The following is a 21822-nucleotide window of genomic DNA, read 5'->3' on the forward strand; positions in this document are numbered from 1 at the left end:
TGCATTTTCGTTTTCACATACAACCTGACTGATAAGAACCAATCGAGAAGCTAATGCAGGTGACTGATTCATCGTTTCAGTGTGTCAATTTAAGCAAATTGAGAGAAACAACGGTGAAATTAGTGCCTGACAAGTCCACTGCACAGCCGCTGACAGCATCCAGTATATTGTGATATCGAGGGATCGTGTTCTCTTTGATTGACATGTAAGTAAAGGATTAGATCATCTCTAAAAGCCTATTTTGTGAGTAATACATGAACCAACCATGTGGACGTATTTAATGTGTCCCACTCTGCGCCAGCGAACCCAAAAAGCCACTGATGTTAAATTTGATTGTCGAGACATCTGAAACCTTATGGTTTACTCTCATAGTTCCTTCACTGGAAATATGTCAACATCAATTCGGATGAAAATAAAAAAATGGACAACCATGCTACAAAATGGGCCCTGTAATGCAAGGGAGGGCACACTGCTTAAAGTGATGAGGTGCAGGTTACTGCCTTAAAGTATCTTAACAAACATATCTTTAGAAATCCTGCATAGTAAAGGCAATCTAGGCAGATTAATAGTGCTGGTGCAACCACAAATGATTCCTAATTTATTTTATTGCAATAAAACCCAAGATGAAGGGTGATTTTCTAATTTACCGTCATACGTTCCGATTTCCAACAAGGTGCCACTCTTCTCCAATTCCAGAAAGTCCTCCACTGAGAGGAAGTTGTAGTCCACGCCACTAACTTCTCCTTCCCGTGGGGCGCGGGTTGTACCTGCAAACCAAGGAGAGAGTAGAAATTAGCCGACTCATTCCACTCCTTTTTACACTGATAAGTCAGTTTTTTCAAGAATGAAACATATCACGGAAACGAAAAAAATACATATTAACATGCTGTATCTCTGTTTTTTGAAAAGAGTGCATTATGAATAAAAGTCTGATCAAACTGAACTTGGTCTACTTCTTTTTTCAACTACAACACTGCATTTCCCAGGAATTCCTTCATGAAATCATTGTCAATATGTTACCATAGACTGTATATAAAAATAGATGTAGCCGCTACTCGCTCCAAATGTCTGGTTGCAAAAAAAACCAAGATGGCAGTGGTAATAAATCTTAAAACAGCCGTTTTTCTTCCTTACATCATAAGCATTATTTCAAAAACAGTAAACAGTAAACTAGACAGGAGATGTATGGTGTCTGGGAGATAGTATTTACAATTCTGAATAACACATAATATTGGCAGATAAAAACATCGTGCATTAGCATCTCAGATTGTTGAACACTTCTCCACTGATAGCAGACTCTAACAGGGAGATGGTTCGAGATCCTTTGTTTGCCGCGTGTTATGATCTTCCCTCACACTGGGGTAGAGTGTGAGGTAGCGTAGTAGCACTTCAGTGGGATCCTGCCATATGTCTGGGGTGTGAACGTGTATTTGTGTCGTTTGGCATGTGGCCGGTGAGATTCCAGCATTTGTCGTTACTGGCTTCTGACAGTTGGTAAGCAGCTTGACTGCAGGGACCAAGGCGAGAACACTGCAAACTGATGGTACAAAGTCTTTATAATTCTTCGTTCATCCTTCTTTGCTCTTCAGCAATTTCGTTTTTGTCTCGCTGAGCTTACTGACATTTGTCACAATTTTCCGATGTTGTCTGACAATGATTCTCTTGCTCGGCGTCCCAATCTCTACTGCTTTTATTGTATCCTACTTCAAAAAGAAAAACTACTCTACGGCACCACTGGAAAAGATCTTTCTCATCTCGCCTGCTCCGATAGACATCTGGTCAGCGACAACACAGGTCTTTCTGATCTTCTTGGCATCCATCCATCTCTTGATCTACCTGTCTTATCTCCACTGGCTTGGTAAGCAATAAGCTTGTAACAATAGATGTGTGGGGATGTGGAGAGAGGCTCCCACTGCAGCCACATTCAGTGACACTGGTAATAAATCACACGTGAGGACCCTCACTCAAGAGAGCATACTTTATACTCACGCAAGCATACAATACATACAGGGGGCAAGCACGTTGCCAACTTCTGGGGACACTGGATCTTTCACAGAGAATATTCTTGACAGGTATCAGTTTGATCACAGAGCTATCACAGTCACAGTGTATCTTTTATGTCATCACGGCATCAAAATGTTGGGGCACGCAGAGATGGTAAATCTTCCTGCGGTTGCTAAAATTCATTATCTGGCGCCCGCAAACTTCCAAACACTTACGCATCAAGCGGAAATTTATTAAGGTCAAAACCCTGCTGAGGTCTATCAAATAAATTGCATCAGTCCACTCGTTCCCAGGCACCAGGTCTTTTACAGAATGTCAAATTTGGAGAGTCCTCAGCCGAGCGTTCGGCCGACTGTCAGTTCACTCCCCACACAGAAGGGCCCATTGAGTCGACTCCATTTAGACACTGCTGCTCTTAGAAAACCAAATAGGAAGTGGAATCGGGACCGGTGTTTCAACAGGGACACTAATGCAGAGGCCTGGCACAGACCCAGGGGAAAGACACGGTCATTGCCATAGGCTTCATTAATTCAATACCCCCTCCCCACAAAAGCGCCATTGACCAGGCTGTGAAATAGAGTGAGGACGAAAGACAAGTGAAGAGATGGGCACAGAGACTCTGGCTGAGAGTTGGGATTGGATCTGCTGAACGACAACTCTTCCGGATTTTGTCCTCTAAAATGCAGACAAAGACAGAGATAGCGAGAGCTAAGGAAGGAGTGAGACTACCAAGACTTAGTATAATCCAGCTACTGGCACATATACAGTGTGAAGCCTTAGACGGTTTGCTGTGAGGGGGTTCGTCTGGCGCTGGCTGACTCGTGGCTTAACAGCTTCAACATCTTCACCAGCTGAGATGGGTGGGTGGGCGTTGTGAAAAAATGTCATCATTAGCATTTCAAGAAGATGATCAAGGAAGCAAGTGTCGAGATACTGGCAGGCGTACTGTAGCGCAGGGAGCACTTGGGTCGCTACTGCTGCATCAAAACACACGCAAGCATGCCCACAAAAACATTGCATGTATGTAGGTTGTAACTGTGCAAAAATCCACATTGAATGCCCCAGCAATGCATGTTCTTCAAAAAAACATCGAAAGAAATGAAAGACAGTTTTCATGCATCATGCAGGAGGATTTCAGCTGTTGCTAGGGACAACCCAGGAAGGATCGGAAATAGAGAAGGATATGGGGAAGCTACATGAAGAAATTTACAGGGAGTGCAATGACCCTGACATAGACTTGTTATCAATAAGCTAGTCTTATTGTCAGACTGACTGAATGGTGTTTGCAGTGGGGTGGCTTGGAAACCATCAGGAACAAACATTTTTGGATAATAGTCATCCTCAGAAAACTACTGCTTATTCTCCTGTATGACAGATCACAGGCTGATGACTAACTTGCTTCCATTTGCGTCACATTGCCAGAGTTTCCCTCTCGTTTTTTGACGTCACATCACATTTTTATTTCATGCTGACACAGATTAATATTCTTATGCCTAACTGTGCAGATTCTACAAAACACGATGCTTCAAGACGGGTTTTTTTCACGCGTCAGCCATGTTTTTCTTTTGCAAAAATCTTGACAACCAATATAAGGTATGTGCTGCCAAGCAGGTTGACTACTCAAAATGTAATTCATGTCACAAAATCTCACCAAATGAAAACATACATATAAACATGCTGTTTTTTGAAAACTTGGTCATCTTGAGATCGAGGCCTTGTGAGCAACTAGAGTTGCCAATTCGGAAGAGGCTGAAGCCTGTATTGTCTGGTTTCACCAGCACAGGGCGACGCCACTGGTTTAAAAAAGAAGTCCATTTCTATGGAGGTCTATGAGAAAATGACTCCACTCCTTACTCGATTCATAACGTCAGTAAACATTTTACCGATGAGTTTATGGTCTCAATCTCTAGTTTCTTCAGATACAGCTTCTTCAATACAGCATGATGTTCATTTTTTGTAAATTGTGGTCTCATTTAAGGTCAAATAGACGACAAAGCAGCGTAGGTATTGGAACGTGGATACAGCATGATTGACAGCTAGTACCGTCCCGTCGGTGCATGGTGCGGGTGGGCACACAGCAGGCTCTCAGTCAGACCCTCCACTCGCTCCTATGTCTGCTTCCAAAAAAACAAGATGGTGCTGGTCAAGATGATAAACTCGAGGCTTCAAAAGGTTTTATCATCTTAAATTTGACTAAAAGCAGGAAAACTTCAACAAGAACTGAACGTCATAACAAAGTCAGTACTTTTTGGAAGGCCTTGAATCGTATGTTTACTATCACTTATGTTGCTCATGTTCAGCAGCATGGCAATTAGCCTGATATTATTTGAGTCTCTATAGAGGGACAACAGTCAGTTGGGAGCCAAAGTGCATCCCTCCGCTGCTGAACCAAAGAAAACATTTTGTAAAAACTGTTTGCAACAGACTAATATGGTACATTTGAATGCTCGAGATTTGAACCGCGGTGAATCAGCAGTCTAAAGTTCAGTGCATCGAGAACTCTGCCTTTAGTTCTCTCTCTCTCTCCCTCCATCTATCCTCTCGTCTGTCCCCACACACAGACACAAGGCACAGTGCGACGCCACATTTTCCCTCGGGCAGCCGAGCACGGGGTTGACTCAGATGCCAACAGTCACGCAGCGAGTGCTATGACTCCAGCGTATGTGCATGTTTGGCATGCACATGCACTTGTAAAGGGCTTGTAATGGCACAAACAGGGTCGGGAAGGAAACACCTTCTGTTACAATCAGCAGATGCGCCACACCACCCTATCAGCCAACACACACACACACACACGTGCACAACCGTGCACACACTTGTTAACTGACAATGTGGAGGAGGTGCACGGCCGCCGCCACCTTGTGGGGCTAAAGAGGAGCTGTAGGTTGAGGGTAATCACCTAATGGGGCTTTATTCGCCCATCTCCCCTGTCACACATAATACTAATGCACGCAGTTTCATTAGCATAACAGCCACAGCGGGGTCACTACCATGTCTCTTCTGTGAACCACCTACGGTGACCAGATTAAAGAGCGACTCAGAGTCCAACACCTCTGCTCTGCATCTGCAGCTGCTAAGCACTGAGTGGTCTTGAGGTAGTTATCGCTGCGATAACAATAACCACATGAGGCCCATGGCACAAAAAAGATTATGCAGCCCATGTTACAACCACTATCTTTATCAACTGTTTCTCCCAATTATCTAGATTGTGAGTGCCGTTGTCGCGATGTTCCTTGTTGCATCGCTTCGTCGGAGAGCAGCTAATACAGCCTTTCCTTTGTCCACTCAATGTTCCTTGTTCTTCGGTCTGATGTGGAAATATTCAAGCATTAATGTGACCAAATCTGATACTCAGCAGGTGGGAACTACCAACATAGAGACAGAGTTTTCAAACTCTCTATACCTTTACGGCAAAACAACTCAAGGGCACGGCATCATTGTGGGTGCTAGCAGAAATGAAAAATGTTATTTAATTATCTTTCATCCAGGTTCAGTATTGAAGGGCTATCAAACAGCAAGACATGATGGCCCGTTTAGTTATTCTCCTTTTCTTGCCAGAGGGGCACAACTTTGAAACATTATCATCAGGGCTGTCACTTTATCCAAAAATCAAGTTTTGATAAATGAATTCTCGAGCTGAGCTTTTGATACTGTCATTTTCCTGGAATCTTTCCCAGACAGGTCTCCACAATCCATTTTAGAAAACTAGACTTTTAAATTTAGCCAGCATGGCAAGTCCACAGTCTGGTCAGGGTCTGCAGCAGCAGCTACATTTCTCTAGAAACTCTCACAGGGGTGTGTTGCTATTGCTCATCACTATTAATGCTGTGACTGGTCTTACCAGCAGCGGAGCAGGGACAGTGAGTGGACAGGTCAAAGACTTGACTGTTAAGGTTATTAAAACAAAAAAATGATGACAATGGACTTCAACAAGGTCCGTCCTGGCCACACCCTACTTGATGGCAGCCCCGCCCCGAACCAACACTGTAGCCTACACGAGCGTTCCAATGCTGTTGTGAGATTTCACACTCTCGCTCTGCAATTACACCATATAAAACATTATATTTGGATGCAGGGTTTCAATCCTATGCCATGGTGTATGGCCCTCAGATTAATGGCAACTGAAACTGAGAGAATCATGTTGGAGTTGGATCTGAAAAAAAATGTTGAACAGATTGACGCAGAGGGAGGGGGAGTTTTCTGTGCATGTCCTCCCACTGGGAGACATGGACGAGACCATGCTACCAAGCAAAGTGTTGTTGGTGTTGTGTCTTCCATCGACATGACATGTAGATACATTTCCAAAGAGGCTAGATTGTAGGGTAACACCCTACCTACTGCATTTATTAAATACAAAACTATGAAGTGGCCTTAATGAATATCAATTTTTGCACCTTGAGATGCACTGAAACCATCCTCCTTCAAGAATCCCAATCAAAATCCTGTTGACCCTCTACATTCAAAATCTACTGACCTCAGTATCTAGTAACCAGCCTGCTACAGTTCAGACCTCAAGTCACTTCGGCGAGGACAACAGAAAACATTAGTCCGACCTCTTTGCTGTCCATTCAGGTTCTGCTGCTTCTACAAGGCTTCCTGCAGATCATTTGCATGAGTCTTCTTTGGTTCCACACTGATGCATCCTAGTTTTTCTTACACGATCTAATCTCTTCCAGCCAGTATCAATGGGCCTGAAATACTCGCCTGACCAAATAAAGACAGAGATGTCAAAAAGATATATTCAATTTCACAGTTTCTGTTCCGACTATTTTGGATCCATTTCCAAAAACCAAAAAAAGCCACGTGTACTGTAGTGCACAGTATGTTTCATTAATTTGTGCATTACAATTGTGTATCTTTTGTGTGAAAATGACCTGCTAAGTGAGGGCATATGGAAATGTGTTTTGCTAACGGCAACATGCATTCAATGGTATCACAGTACACAAACCTTAAATAAACAAACAAATAGATATTATAATTTGGTGGGAGAAGCATAAAATAAAACTCAATTCCCCTAACTCTCTCAGCTTAGCAAATGAAACAACCCGTTTCCCATGACATAATCTCTCCATCTAAAAAAAAAACCAACTAATATTCTTTACTTGAAAGGCTAAATTGTTGCCATCAGTCCTGTTGAGTTGAATCTCTCCATCATTTACTGACATCTGGGTGTAGCAGGTAGCTGAACAGCAAAGGTAAACACTGATCGTAGTAAAGCTTTGTTTAACTTTCTTTCACTTCAATTACATTTCAAGCATTGGTTACTAGCCCATATGAAAAGATCTACTGGCCATTTTGACCCGTATTCAGCTAAGAATAATTCCAAAGCATCTTATTTACTTTAATGACTGCCAGCCATTTATATTTGTAAAAATCCAAAGCTCCATTCAGTGATATTATCAATATCAGAGCTGCTAGTACTAATGGTCCAGATGACACCATGAACCATTTTTATTGGGTCAGTGTTTAGCCTGGTAGCCCTCACTTACTGTGCACACAGCCTGTCCAGCATGACACAGCAGGGAGCCAGAGTAAACCAGCCACTACTGAAGAGAGTCAAATATCCTCAGAGCTGAACCGAGCCGGATATTTTCTTTTTTCTTTTTGCAAGAGTAGGTGGACTAAACCAGAGCCAAGATTTTAGGATGGGTTTGCCCAGAAAGAGATTCCAACGGGATGCTATCACTGTTTTGTCTTTAGGGGTTATATATAGAAAACTGGAGCTGCAACAAACAGTTGATTTATCAATTAGCTGATTAACAGAAAATTAATAAACTATTTTGATGATCAATGTTCATTCAATTGAGTATATTTTCAAGCCCAAAAATCTGAGAGTTGCTGGTTATAGCTTCTCACGTGTCAAACCTTCTGTTCATTTAATAAATATATATAGATAAATATATATATATATATGTGTGTGTGTTGAACTAATTTAAGCAAAACAAGACATCTGTATATGTCCCCTTGCCCTGTTGTGAATTATAACGTTACCTTTCAAAATTTTCTGACATTTTATAGATCAATAAATTAATTGGTAGATGATTTGATAATGAAATTGCAAAGGGCTGCAACTAACGATCAAACACTTTCGCCATACACGCTTGGTAAGCAGGGTTAGAATTTAGGCTTAGACTAATATTATGAATGCTAAGAACAAACCTAATTTAAATGTTAAACCAATTATTTTATATAAATCTTGCTTGTTGCAAAAGCTTTCTTTTGTGACAGTTTGTAGGGCTAATAGCGAGTCACCTTTCCCCTTGGCACTGACAGTCAAAATGTTTCTTTTTCCACAGTTTTTTTTCCGGATTTGGCTTAAAGAGCATCCAGTTTCACCATGGTGTCTTTCCAAACAACAATCAATACACGACAACCCTCGCTGTGACCTTGGCCTTCCCACTTTGTCTAAACCGTCACGTCGCTAACAGAGGATCAATTTCAAATTGTCTCGTTTCTGAAAGTCTTTTCATCATCTCGACTGAACGGACTGAACGGTCACGTTCCTGGTTCACATCCGCGTCCAAGAACAACAATGAAGATACCGATGTGGCGGTTTTCAATTGTGTTCAGACAGTTACTCAACAAGATGACGACTCATTTTGTAAGTCTGTAACAAGCTCTTATACAAAGCATCTGTCGCAGACTTTATATAAAAGAACAGATACATGTTTCCGTCTTTGACTGTATATCGCATTGATGAGTCACCTCTTAAGCAAGTGCTGAACAATGGAGAGCTTCTTACTCTACTTTTATGAGAATAAATTAGACATAAAAGTATTTGCATATCTCATACTGAACAAACCACTCAACTGCAAAACCTGAAATAGACCTTGATTGAAATAACTGCAGAACAAAATTTAAAGCTTCAATGTGCTTGATATATGGAAGATCTCCACCGCTTCCCTCTTGAAGCACAAATAACACTGTCAGACAAATCCAAGCACCTCATCTATATTTAATTGATGGCAGACTATTCTAAGGGAGCATCTGCCCTTCCAGTGGCACTGTAGACTCAGACTAAGGTTGCGGACATTTTTGAAAGGCGGATGACACTAGGGTTAGCTCTCAGAGTACAATGACTGTATAGGAAAGACCAAAAACTTATTAATCCATCAATTATGCACTGAAACATCCTCCACAGCACGATGGAAGACTGAGAGGCGAGTTACGATCACTTCAACCACGCTATGTCCTGCATGAGGACAGGATGGGAATGCTCGCAGTGGAGAGAGAAGCAGCTCAGGATAGAAACAATTGGGTTTAATGACAAACGGAGAGACATGGCATTAAAATTAGCCATCTTTTTTTAACTCGATGGCTTCAAACACAGATGAAAAATGTAACACGGAGGCTGCACAGGCACGCATACAGGCAAAACCCAGCTTCTAAAAATAACTTGTGTGTGAAAAATCTGTTTATTTCCTATGCTCCCCCCCCCCCCAGAGCAATAGAGCACCCTGGGCCCACATATCCCCCAGGCCTGGCCCCGCATTTCAGCTGTGACCTACATTTAATTCCCTCCACAAGGACAATGTGGGGCTTGACTCCTTGGACAACTTTGGGGTCCTGTCTGGGAGCTGAGGAGCAGGCATGTTTGACGTCTTCATTTGATTCAGTTTGGTCGGGCGGCATGGCAGTTTTCAAAAGCAAGGCTTCTTCTTGCAGCGTATTCTTGACGTCAAAAGATGTCAGTGACGCGGGCTCAATTACCTCGTCCATAATTGTAACAGTTTTTCTTCTCTTTCTGTGCAATCCAAAACACCCACAAAGGTTCAGAGGAAAAAAAGAGGACATGTCTAGACTCTGACGCTACCAAAAGAGACAGGGCCAAGTGAATCCAGCGAGTCCCAATATTCTTGAATGTCACTGTTCAAACTTTGAAAATGGCTCCACAGAGGTGAGCTGCAGCAGCACAATGGATATTTGACCGCATGTATCTTCCCTCATCTTGATTTAAGCAGTCCAAATTGTGTTTCCTCCTCGGTGAATTCTCAGAGGCGGGAAAAACATTATGCAGAGTAACAGTAGCGAAGGGCTACGTGGTAAAAAAAATAAAATCCAACTTTGTGTTCGCTGGTCCCAGAGTTAGTACCACTGAAAAGGTTGATCCAACGGATTCACACACAAAAAGACAAAGCAGACAGGCGGACGAACGTCTTGGCCTGAGGGTAGAAGTGGGTGGACTTAACAGAAATGTAAAGTTGACCTAACACAAACAATACCTGAAAGGCTATAGAGAGGTAAGCAGTGTATGTGTTAAGGGATCTGTTGGATTCACATGATTCATGAAACGGACAGTGATCAATGTTCATCTTCTCTCAAAACACTGGCCCTCTCACACGTCGATGCTGATGACAAAATAGCATCAGTGAGGAAAAACAGGACCATCAGGGGTTAACGCACATACGCCCCTTAATGTCACACAACAACAATGTGAACACCTCAGCTATTTCTACTTTCTATGACAAGTAACATGTAGCCACAAAAATCTCAGAGCTATATTTAAAATGACTGCATTTGAATCTAATGGCAAATTATTCAAAATTACTGTTCCTCATACTTGTGTCCCCCAGCCAATTTAACCTTCATATACTTGACAAGGAAAAGTGACCTGACCAAACAAGTTAGTCAAGCTCTAAAGAAAACACTATACAATATTTAGGGACGTGCCTGAAACCACTGTTTACAGTAGGTTACTGAGACTCAAATGACCAATGGTTTGACTCTTGGACAAAAACATCAGATAATCAAGACGCTCTCTTTCATCACAATCCATTGTTCCTTTTTAAGCAAGCCTTGAGTGTATGCCCACACTACACCAACAGATTCACAGACTTCAGTATGACCCAGTTACATATTGTCGTCAAAAGTCAGCGGGTTCAGAGAAACAGAATGCACAGTAAGGTGCAAAACACATGCTTTGTGGGTTTATTGGGGTTTTGAAAATGCATGTATTAAAATAACCCATAAAGAAACAATGGGGGGGGGTGATGCGTTTTAACATATTGTTCATGATCATTGTCATGAGTGAAAAGTAGGCCATCATAAATGTGTTTGCCAATGATTCATTATCATAATTGTTCAATTATTAGGCCCCCGTTATTCTTATTCGGCTTGTGTTCTGGCATTCGGGTCATTCAGGACAGTAGTTATTTGAAAGAGTGCACTTTAAGCAGTTTGCGGCTGACGTGGAAACAATGAAATGGATAAAACACATGCATCACTGTCAAAACATTGTGTAGAGAGTTAAATGTATGTGATAGGCTTGAGAAGAAGCTGCTATTCACAAAGCTCGATGACAATCTCCATGAGCGTGATCCTCAGCATATAGCACAGGAGACTCGTAGCAGTCACTCCCCTCCGTCGCTCCTCTCTGCTCCTAAGACTCCTCCACTCCATCCCTTGTTTTCTGTTCATGCTTTGTTTCTTCCCTCTTTTACTGCTCCTCTCATTTGTTCCACTCCTGCAAATCTATAACACTTGCAACCCCCCCCCCCCTTCTCTAAGCCACTATTCAACCACTCTCCCTTTTCGTACAAAGAATATTAGGAAAGTTAATACCACAGACTCCTCCACCCATCCTCTGGTCTGACCATTTGCGTTTTCTCCGACTCCAGCACATTTGGCAGATGTGACGACTGCCTGTGTGGCCGGGCACAACTGTTCCTGCTTTCGGGGTTTGACCGGAGGACAACTGCGGTTTTACTCGAGCCGCTGACCGAGTCCTGCCAAGAGCCCAAACTCAATTTTGCCACTCAGATGCTGATGATGTCACGTAATACAAAAGTGCATTAAATAAGGCCTCATACTTTTAGGCTACCACACTTATTTAAATGATCAGTGATCCCACAATCCACATGTGACGGATAAAGAAAATTCTCTGTTATATGCAGTGAAACAAGAGACACATGTTTTTTTTGGGGGGGGGAAACTAACAAGAAGAATACCAAATACATGTTACTAGAATATGTGCCATCGATCAACCATAAGTCTTAAATGCCATATTGGTACTTTCATTTCCATTTTAAAATGTACTGATTTAACTCCTATGTCACTGTTGGACTCACAACAGACAGTTTACTTTGATGTGCAAACTAAACAATCGACTTAAAAATGAAATAGTGGTGACTTGGAGTTTGTTCAAAGAAGTCAGGGGACAGGCTGGGACTTCTCTGTCGTCCTCAGTCTGTGCACGTCTCACGTGAGAAACTCGAGTGAGTGGGTGAAGCGCTGGGTCAGCGTGATGTGCACCCTAACAGCTCCGGCTTCCTCTCTAATAAAGATAGGCGCCTGAATATATAGCAACCAAATGCTTCCCCCGTAGTCTTGCCTGTATTAACTGCAAAGGAAATTGCCCTGCGCACTGAATCATGCGGCTTTGAATTGAAATGTGATGACTGTGTGACATGAAAGGCAGCCCTGGTAGTGGATTGAATTAGCCGGCTGTATGTCTTTCACAGTCCAGTCATCTCACGTTCAAGTCAAACTAATTTGCCCTCCACTACATGTCCTACACTGAAAGCATGCCACAGAACTGTGCAAAATACAAAATGTACCATAAATCTCAGGAAAAAATAATAATACAAATGAGTGCTTTTACTCTGCTAGGAATGTATGGCTTGTTAGGCTGGACCGGTCGGACACTAATGGAGGTAACAGACATAAATTCAATCACACAGTCATACCTGTAATCTGGCAGATGTGCCTTTTCAAATTGACCACATTCTGTGGGGTATGCCAATTTTACTGTAGAATCTGCCTTGCTAAAATAAGTGGCCAAATACAGAATAGTGTGTATACTGTTGATCGTGGAGGAGCAACGGCCTTGCCCTGAAAAGGCTGGCAACATTCACAGACCCAACTGTTGTGCGGATGCTATTAGAGAAGCATTTTCTCTAAATTTGCACAATAAACATGCTCTCGTGTCGAGCCGGCCAGCCAGTCCACATTTTCCGAAAAGATACTGAGGCATGTCCTCATGGATCATTTTCAAGTGGAGCGCCACAGAGTGCACGCACACATACACGAGTGCAGGGCGAGCAGACTGGCGTCATATTCCAAAACCAAAACAGATCCAGCCACCATCTTGGCCAGTGTTAGACTGCCAGTGCTTTTCCTTTTTTTTTGTTTGTGTGTGTGTGTGTGTGTGTGTGTGTGTGTGTGTGTGTGGGGGGGGGGGGGGGGGGGGGGGCGAAACACACAGACACACAAAAATGCAGGAGGTGTGACAAGACGAGCCGAGTGGGGTTTGTTAGGTCAGCAGTGGGAAGGAGCCATCTGCCCCAATAAGGGTTAATCCAACCAAAAAGCACAGGCCACAGATTCCAGCATTTCAGTGTTAAAAATTCCTGGCTATTATCCTGGCAACATTTTCTGCTCGTTTGTTTTCACCTTTTTCAGTGTTGCGATCCAACCATCCCACCTGCTTCCTCACACCCCAAATATGTCATGGGTCCTCTCCCCATGTGACAGTGGCAGGGATTTAAATTTTGAAGAGGGCAGTCGTGCTCTGGCTGGCTAAAAGAGGCTCACTCGCAGTGAAGACAAAACACATGCAAAACCACAATGAGAAAAAAAAAACGGGCCTTTCTCTGGACACTGTGACATGCTACGTTTTTTCCCTGTTCACAATCAATGCTCTCAAATCTAGATAAATCCCATACTGAAAAAAAAGTGGACGGGATCGAGAGGTATTAGAATAAGAAACAAAAAAACCTGAAGGACCAGTCGTGCAGTGTAAAGCTAAATCAGCCAGAAATCTGCCTGAAAATGCCCCACGCACACACTCTCAGCCAGCCTTTGTCTTTTTTATTCCACCCAGGAAAAAAAAAAAGAAAAGAAAAAAGAAGCACCACGGGCTGTCTTCTACCTACAGCAAAATATAAATGGAAAAGAAAAGGCTTTAAAAGGATCCGTTTAAAGGGGCGGGGAGGGAGTGAGGATGGACGGATAAAGATTGGGGGTGAGGGGCGGTGTGGGGGGGGGGTGGCTCATCCAGACATGAGATGGATTGAGAAAGGAGAGAAAGAAGAAGGTGGAGAAAGGTGGGACTGCTTAACCTTAGCATCCTTAGAAGGCTCCAGACAGACAGACAGGGCAGACAGCAGTTTGCAGCTGGAGGTAATGGCTCCCAATATGATCAGGCATGTCAACACATCGCACAGCCTGAACACGGCCATCGCAGGGGAGGGAGCGCTGCCACCCAAAAACACACATACTGTACATACACCGGAGTCAAAGCGGGGCACAGACAATCACACGCATACCTGAGACAGACAGACGCAGACACACACTGCCTCCTTTTGGACCACAACACATCAGCCTCCATTACTGCCGGCGGTGTGCCTCCGTCCGCCTCGCTCGGCTCCCGATGCCTTACGCCTGGTGCGCGGCCGTCCCCGCCGCCCGCCTCTCCATCCCAGCCCCCCCCCCCCCCCCCCCCAACCATTCAAATCACGGCAAAACCCCTCGGCGTCTACCTTGCCCAAAATGAAACACAAGAGCACAAAATACCTCGGCCGGGGGGGGGGGGACGCCTACGAGGGGTCTTCTCCTCCGTGTCCTCACAGTCCACAGAACAACACCACGTCCGTCGGGAGACGGAGGCGAGGGGGGGGGGGGGGAATCCAATCAGGTGTGAATTAGTGGAAGGAAAAAAAAACCAGTGCAGATCCACGGCTCCTTCTCCTTTTCACCCTCCCCTTCCTCCTCCCATGCGTCTGTCCTCTGTCCAGCTTTGGCTTTGTGATGCTAAGCTAATGGGAGCTAGGCTAAGCAGCGTCCACATTGGCTTATAATGCTCTCCGTCTCATACACACACACCACTGCTAGGCTTCTGTCTCTCTCTCTCTCTCTCTCTCTCTCACAGACTGAGCCCCGCTGTCTCCAGTCTCATAGGCATCCACATGCGCCCGCCCACCCCCCCCCCCCCCTCCCCTCCCTCTCCTCTCTCTCCTCTCTCTCTCCTCCTTCTCTTGGTCGTTCACCTCCAATTCTTTCTTGCCCTTACAGAGCCCCTCTGCCTACACCCCTGTTTCTTTCCTCTCCATCAGACACTGATGTCCTTCACGCGAACATACGCGTGCTGAACATTTAGCAAGTTCCCGACCATTCATCCTCGACCAACAATTTGGAGGGGACGGAAGTCAGCGGAAGAACCTTGAAGGGGACGCTGAGGCTTTACAAAGATGGGAGCTGGGACAAGAGCCGGGCATATATACATTTACACGACAAACACAAAAGAATGAGCTCAAAAGTTTCGCCCGATTCCTACATCACCGAGAAGTTCAGGTGTTACAACCCCGACAGATGAAAAAGTACACAAGGGATAGTATATCCTTGTCATTAGGAATGAGCAAACCATCGTAATAAGGCAAACCAAATCTAAGGATTCACTTAAGATTAAAGCTGATGACTTAAAAGTATCAACAAGACCAAAATAAAGTGAAAAACTGAGTCAAAGTGACCAGCTGGCACACATCCATGCATCTGTTATGCTCTGTGGTCAGAGGAGGGGGTTGGGAACGGCAGTGAAAAGAGGTAACGGGAGGTCGGTCAAAGGTCGCGTGATGTGTCATTCAACCCCAGACACCCCTCAAATGTGTCCCGAATCCACTCTGTCGTAACTAAACTGGTATTCCCACAGGGAAACTCACACACCCGAGAACGTCCAATGATGTCAGCAAGCCTACCGAAGTTGCTTTTGTTTGTTTTTAAGTGTGGTGTTGATGGACACAATGCTCGTGAGAAACAAATGAGTAATAACTCACGGCCGGGGAAAAAATGGAAAGTAAATGTGAAGACGGTGGTGAGACTACTCCAAGATTAAGTGTTAAATCTTTGGACAGAAATGTTTTTTTCTTCCCTAAAGTTCGACTTTGGCAGCACCAAAGAAACAATATAATGGATGTCCTGCAGAGTACTTGTCGTATTGATTTCCTCTTGGTACAAAACAATAATTACTTTGCACATTAACTACCAAAACAGCAAGTTAAATTAGCATTGGTATATTGTTAATTTGGGACACATGTCTTTTCATGCCTAGGTCGCAGTCACGTCCCGTTGTTGGTGTTCTCAATAACTGCAGTGTCAGGTTTTATTTGAAGTCCTAAAAAAGAAAAGCAGGCCTTATCTGAAAGTTGTAATAGTAAATCAATCAGATTTTTAATGATAATGCACAATATTCCAGTTGGCAGTGTATTACGTATGTTCCAAATACTTTGTCCAACCCATTCATATGGGTGACTGTTGACTAAATATTAAAAGCCCCTTGCAGTTGAACCCAATATACACTGGGACAAAAATAAACCCCTCTATACATAGAACATAATGACCTTAAATGTTTTAATATTGCCAAATTGTGTTTTTCTCAATGGGTAAACTGTGTAAATAGTTAATTGCGCCATTGTCCGACTGCCGGCACCATTTGAAACACAGTATGAGCTGCCAGTTCTACAAATGGAAATTTCTCATATGTCAAAACAGACTCAGTCACAGAGAGGCACAGAGACGCGTCCAAATTTAGAAACACGTCCTATACTGCCTTCATCCTATCTCTATGCCTCCGCCGGGTACGTGTGTGTCTCTGTGTGTGTGTGTGTGTGTGTGTGTGTGTGTGTGTGTGTGTGTGTGTGTGTGCAACGGTGTCAGTGATCGAGTGTGTGCATACAATGCACACCCAAGAGTGTGTGGGCGGGGCAGCTGGGCGCTATGAATCCGGGGCGACTTCTCCCATCACTCACTCTGTTTGACAACATTCCTTTGACTCCTTGCTAATGGTGTGTTGGCTACAAAGAAAAAAGAAACCCGTCCCCACCAGCATCACTTCGGCTCCTATTGTTTCGCTCACGGCCCCCGTTTGCTCTACCTGCAAGCAGGCCGAGAGCCTCCCTTCCAAATCGGACTGCTTTGGGAATCGCCATGAAGAAATGTTGGAATATGGACAAAATTATGTATTTATATGAACTTATAAATTACAATAATTCCCTTCCTGCCGAGCATTAGATGAGAAGATTGATGCCACTCGACCATTTCTCGATGATAAAAACAAAGCGAAGCACAAAGACTGAAAAGCTAGTCTGGCTCTACGCAAAATATGAACAAAGAATTTGTTTCTGTCTGCTCATATTAAATGGAAACTATACACAGTGTGTTTGTTATTGTATCATTAATAACGGAGCAGCTCCGCGTCGGCACACACCAGTAGTAACAGTAAGTGAGAGATATACCGATAGTGCCGCCTTCCCTTCATGGTGCCCAATCAGGTCAAAGAGTTCCTAAATGGATTCAACAATTATCACCATGTCCAGATTCACACAATTAATACCAAAAGTTGTATTCAACTGTGGTCATCACGTCAGCTGCATGCTCGAGTCTAAAGCAGGGCGAAGAACTCGTGTGACAGGAATGACTTGTAAATGGAAAGTCAGGTCTAAATCTATTTATCTAGCTTTGGCAAAAACTGCGTCCTTCATGTGATGCATCTCAAAGTGTTGACACACACACACACACACACACACACACACACAGTATCTGACTGATACACAATCTTCCCAGTTTCGGCTTTCTTGATCTACCACCTTTTGCATTTCAAGAATGGCACAGTCATCCTCGCATTGAGAGCGTTCCTTTTGTTCAGGTGACACAGTGTGTGATTCTCCCTCTGTGACCTCACCGAACCATCACCAGGAAGGCGGCTTGCATACACACTGTAAACACACCCACAGGCAGAAAACATGCACATATCAGACCACGAGGTTGCGCCTGGCACAACCACGACTCAAGTCGTGTGTACATGTGTTTGTGTCGGCTTGACTGGCTGGCAACGGCCAGCGTTGATTTGAGTCAGAGAGTGTTTTTGCATCCCTCCGTCCCTTTTCTCTCTCTTCCTCCTCTCCACCCATCCCCCCTCCTTGTCCCCCCCATCTCACACCCAAACTCCACCCCACCCCCATCTCCAGCCCCGCGGCTTCAGCCCCCACCTCCCTCTGAGCTGTCCTCTTAGCCTATATACAGGTCGTCCAATCGTCTGTGCGACTAGCCCCCGCAATTCATCGCACACTCGCACATGCACATGCACCCCTCTTCAAATCTCGCTCATTTGGGAAAGCGAAGCCCGAGTCATCAACGTCACAACAACCGCAGCAGACAACGCTGCTACTTGCCTTGATGCAGGAGAGACCACAGCTCTCTCGTCAAGGCTCGCGGACACAGGATGCCCGGCTTAACAGAAATCCCCTCTTCTTCTTCTTCTTCTTCTTCTTCTTCTTCTTCTTCTTTTTCGAGCTACTGCTCTGATCAACTGGCAGGCAAAATGTGAGAAGAAGAAGATCGATACGGATGAAAAAAAGGGAGCAGCAGCCGCAGAAGCAGCAGCGGCGGCGGCAGCAGCAGTGGCAGCGGTGTCACGAGCTGGGGGGGTCAGGAATGAGAGTGGGAGAGACGGGGTGGAGGGTTGTCGGGGGATAATGGGAGGTTGGGAATGCCGAACGTGCGGACGGGGTGACCACAAGGGAAGCCGACGGACGCCTCAGCAGATGGGGGGAGGGTGGGAGTGCTGTGGCTTCCAAAAAATTTAAACAGGGTTATGAGTGGGGAGAATAGTTTATGTTGACAATGAACCTCATGAAGGAATGGGATGTGGCTGTCAAAAGTGCTGTATGGAAATTAAAAATGTTGCATGTGTTACATTTATATTTGAAGTCCATTTAAAACAAAAACGCCAATCCTGATGAATGTCGACGAGCACACCGACAATGGGTAAGTTCGTCAACTTGCTTTCTACATGAAAACCATTTCTCGTTTTTTTGGTTTGCAGAGATATTGGAATGGGAGGGGGGCGGGGGGTGCATGGCAGGCACAGAGTAAACACTCACAGCATGACAGCCCAGAAAACATAGTTGGCAGTGATCACAAGTGGGAAGCCCAGTGAGGGATCAAGCCCCTCGTCGCCTCCCTTCTAACTCCTATTGGCTGTTCAGAGCCCCAGTGTCAAAGCAGGTTGGACTTCAAGGAGGAGTAGCAGCACATACCTCCACAAGTGCAAGGAAGTTACACAATGCATTGTATTAGAGACAACACATGGCGTTTACACTGTCCCCAGGCCAGCACCATCAGTTGGAAGTAACTGTCGTACACAGAGAATTATCAATTCCAGAAAAGTAGATGAAGAAAAATGCCCCGATAACAGCGTAGGACATTGATATGCTGGGATCTAGTGGAAGTAAAACAATATGCACCCCCCCCCCATTAACTTATGAAATCAATGCACGTTTGTACTTCGCTCACTATGAATTCATTGTATTAGTATTTGACAGTGAGTAAACAAACACTACAAACGTTGTATGTGTTGTATTAGGAGCAGAAATGATAAAATAACTAATAGGATAGAACAATTTAAATTATATTATAATATTAACAGGCACTAAAAAGTCAGAAAGTCAGACTTTGGTCTACAAGTGAATCCGGTTCCGATCCCTGAAGCTGCCGAGCAGTCACTTCTGCATGGGCAAGCGTGTATGGGAAGTGTGGAGGGCAGTGAGTGTGCACGAGAGCCTCGGCTGAGTTGAGTCTGCGTGGCTTTGCAGAACTGTACGGTCTCCGCGGCAGAGTGCACACAGCTACAGTACGCCCCAAAGTGAAAACATGGAGCAGTCAGTCACTATCTGCACTACTTTGGAGCTAAACTTTGCCACTCAGGTGAATATGTGACGCTATTTTAGCTGACGGTGCATACATTTGTATGGCTGGCAGTTGTTTGGTAACATACAGAGACAAAAGTCAGTGTCAGACGGAAGGGGGCGGGCATGTGGCTATATTCTGGAGGCAATAGGTACCAATGTGAACTCGATTTGCACCCGTAGACAGGAGTACATCATTGATTTAGAACCAGCACTCGTGTGGACACGAACAGGACGCAAGGATATGCAGAAATGTTGTTCATGACGCGTTAGTTACCATTGCTGCCTGTTCATTAGAAGGAGGAGAAGCCCCAGCATCCGCAGACACACGTCTCCATCTGTTCCTCCACCTGCTTGCTGTGCATTAATCACACCTACACCTACACATACACATGGACAGTGCTTTGAACAGCCTTTGGACATATGTCAACACGGACACACACTGACCTCTCACAATCACAGGCCAAAGCAGGCCGGGCCACATCTATCTCGCTCATACATTAAGAGTATGAATGTTAGCCTGCGTATACAACTGCTGCCTTAAGTCTTGTGTTATTCTGTGAGTGTGGGGGGCATTTAATAATATTTATTCATGGACAGAGCCCACTGTAACATTCCCTCCCATAATACAAGGGGAAGAAAAATGAAGCCGTGGCAAAGGATTTGTAAATTTAATATGCCAACGAGAGTCGCACGACAACAAAACTTTACAGTCCTATAAAACATATGGCAGAGGGAACACCTTCATGCTTTGTTTACTGCGAACAACACTGGGATTTTCTTTTTTACTGGTGTGCCTCTGACCACTCAGTGATTAAAATGGCCATTACGGCCAGACCCCCACCCTCCACCAGTGTCTGGCTGACATATGGCATTGGAGGTAATGCAGATAAAGTCCTTTAAACGAGCCTCCGTAATACAGAGAGTAATTTGCGTGAGAGGGCCATGAATAAACTAATTGAAAAACGAACTGATGAGAACCATTAAAGGAAAAGCATTGGTTTGGGGAAATGAGAGATGCTTTCAAGTCAAAAATTAACTGCAAAACACACATGCACGCACACACGCACACAGACAAATCCAATATGCTAAGGCTTTGGAAATGTATTGTGATGGTGGAAGTGAAAAGTAATTACTGAGAAAAAGTTATTTAACATTTTTGAAGAGGTCTGAATACTCCAAATTATAGTTATTCCATTGTCAAAGTGACCAAAAAATAAAGTATGAAATGTGGGGCTATTTACTTAGTTGATCCAAAGAAATGTAATCAGCAACTATTTTAATTTAATGAACTTGCAGCTTTTTCCTGTCTCAGGTTATATTAAACTGAATTTCCTACAATGAACTTAACTTAAATTCTAACAACACGATGATGAGCCCGACTCTGCCCGACTGGCCCATGCGGTTGATTTCACTGTTACATGCAAACTAGGGAAAACACAAAACTGGCATCATGTAGCATGGGTTATGAATTGTACGGTCTCTCTGTATGCTACAATTCCATGTCCCTAGTACTAATGCTGCCTTTTAGGGTTGTTTTTCACAGCAGGGAAGAATAAAACACCTCAAAGTTTTGGAGCAGCAGCAGCGACAAAAGGAGATATCCGGCATCAGGAAACAAATGTGCCTTCAGATCTTTGCTGTATTGACAATCAGAGGGGGGGGGGGGGGGGGGGGGGGGGGGGGAGTCAAAGACTCACGCCTCTATTCCAGCCGGCTCTAGAAAAGGAGATACCGGTCAGCGATTGAAGGTGAGGGACTTGGACGAAGCCATGACGCCTACAATCACTGGTACTATTGATCCTGTGGACATGAGATACTATGAGCCTATTTACTGTGGAGTCACCAAACTTGTCCTCCAACTGGTCGAACAACATTAGCAAAGCTAACACTGGGCCGACTGAATGGGTGAAAGGTGGACGCTGGCTGACTTCACGTTAAGTTGATGCTTGTTATGAGCTTGGGAGACAGGTCAGTTTTTGGGATGAAGAGGGAAAGCGTGTGATGGAACAGATCAACCCACAATTTGAGTGTAGTTCCAAATAAGATGAAGTGATCCGCCTGGTGAAAGTGATGGGCCAACGTCGGTCGAAAGGCAAGAGGGATCATTTGTGGATTAGGCTGAAATATTATATATTAT

At 44.3% G+C, this 21822-nt stretch overlaps 1 protein-coding gene across 11 annotated transcripts in view; it reads right to left on the reverse strand.

Moving 5' to 3' along the window:
* magi1b (membrane associated guanylate kinase, WW and PDZ domain containing 1b) overlaps positions 1 to 21822 on the reverse strand; it is a 132995-nt gene that overhangs the window by 58715 nt on the left and 52458 nt on the right. For all 11 annotated transcript variants that reach the window (XR_007030846.1, XM_035631383.2, XM_035631378.2 and 8 more), the window contains exon 3: positions 648 to 767. Coding sequence is in view for 10 of the 11 variants with exons in the window: in XM_035631383.2 (XP_035487276.2) it covers positions 648 to 767 (120 nt within the window). In the remaining variant the exon portion in view is untranslated. The remainder of the gene's footprint in view (positions 1 to 647; positions 768 to 21822) is intronic.

The sequence above is a fragment of the Scophthalmus maximus genome, chromosome 6 (assembly GCF_022379125.1).
Source record: "Scophthalmus maximus strain ysfricsl-2021 chromosome 6, ASM2237912v1, whole genome shotgun sequence".
Taxonomy (NCBI): domain Eukaryota; kingdom Metazoa; phylum Chordata; class Actinopteri; order Pleuronectiformes; family Scophthalmidae; genus Scophthalmus; species Scophthalmus maximus.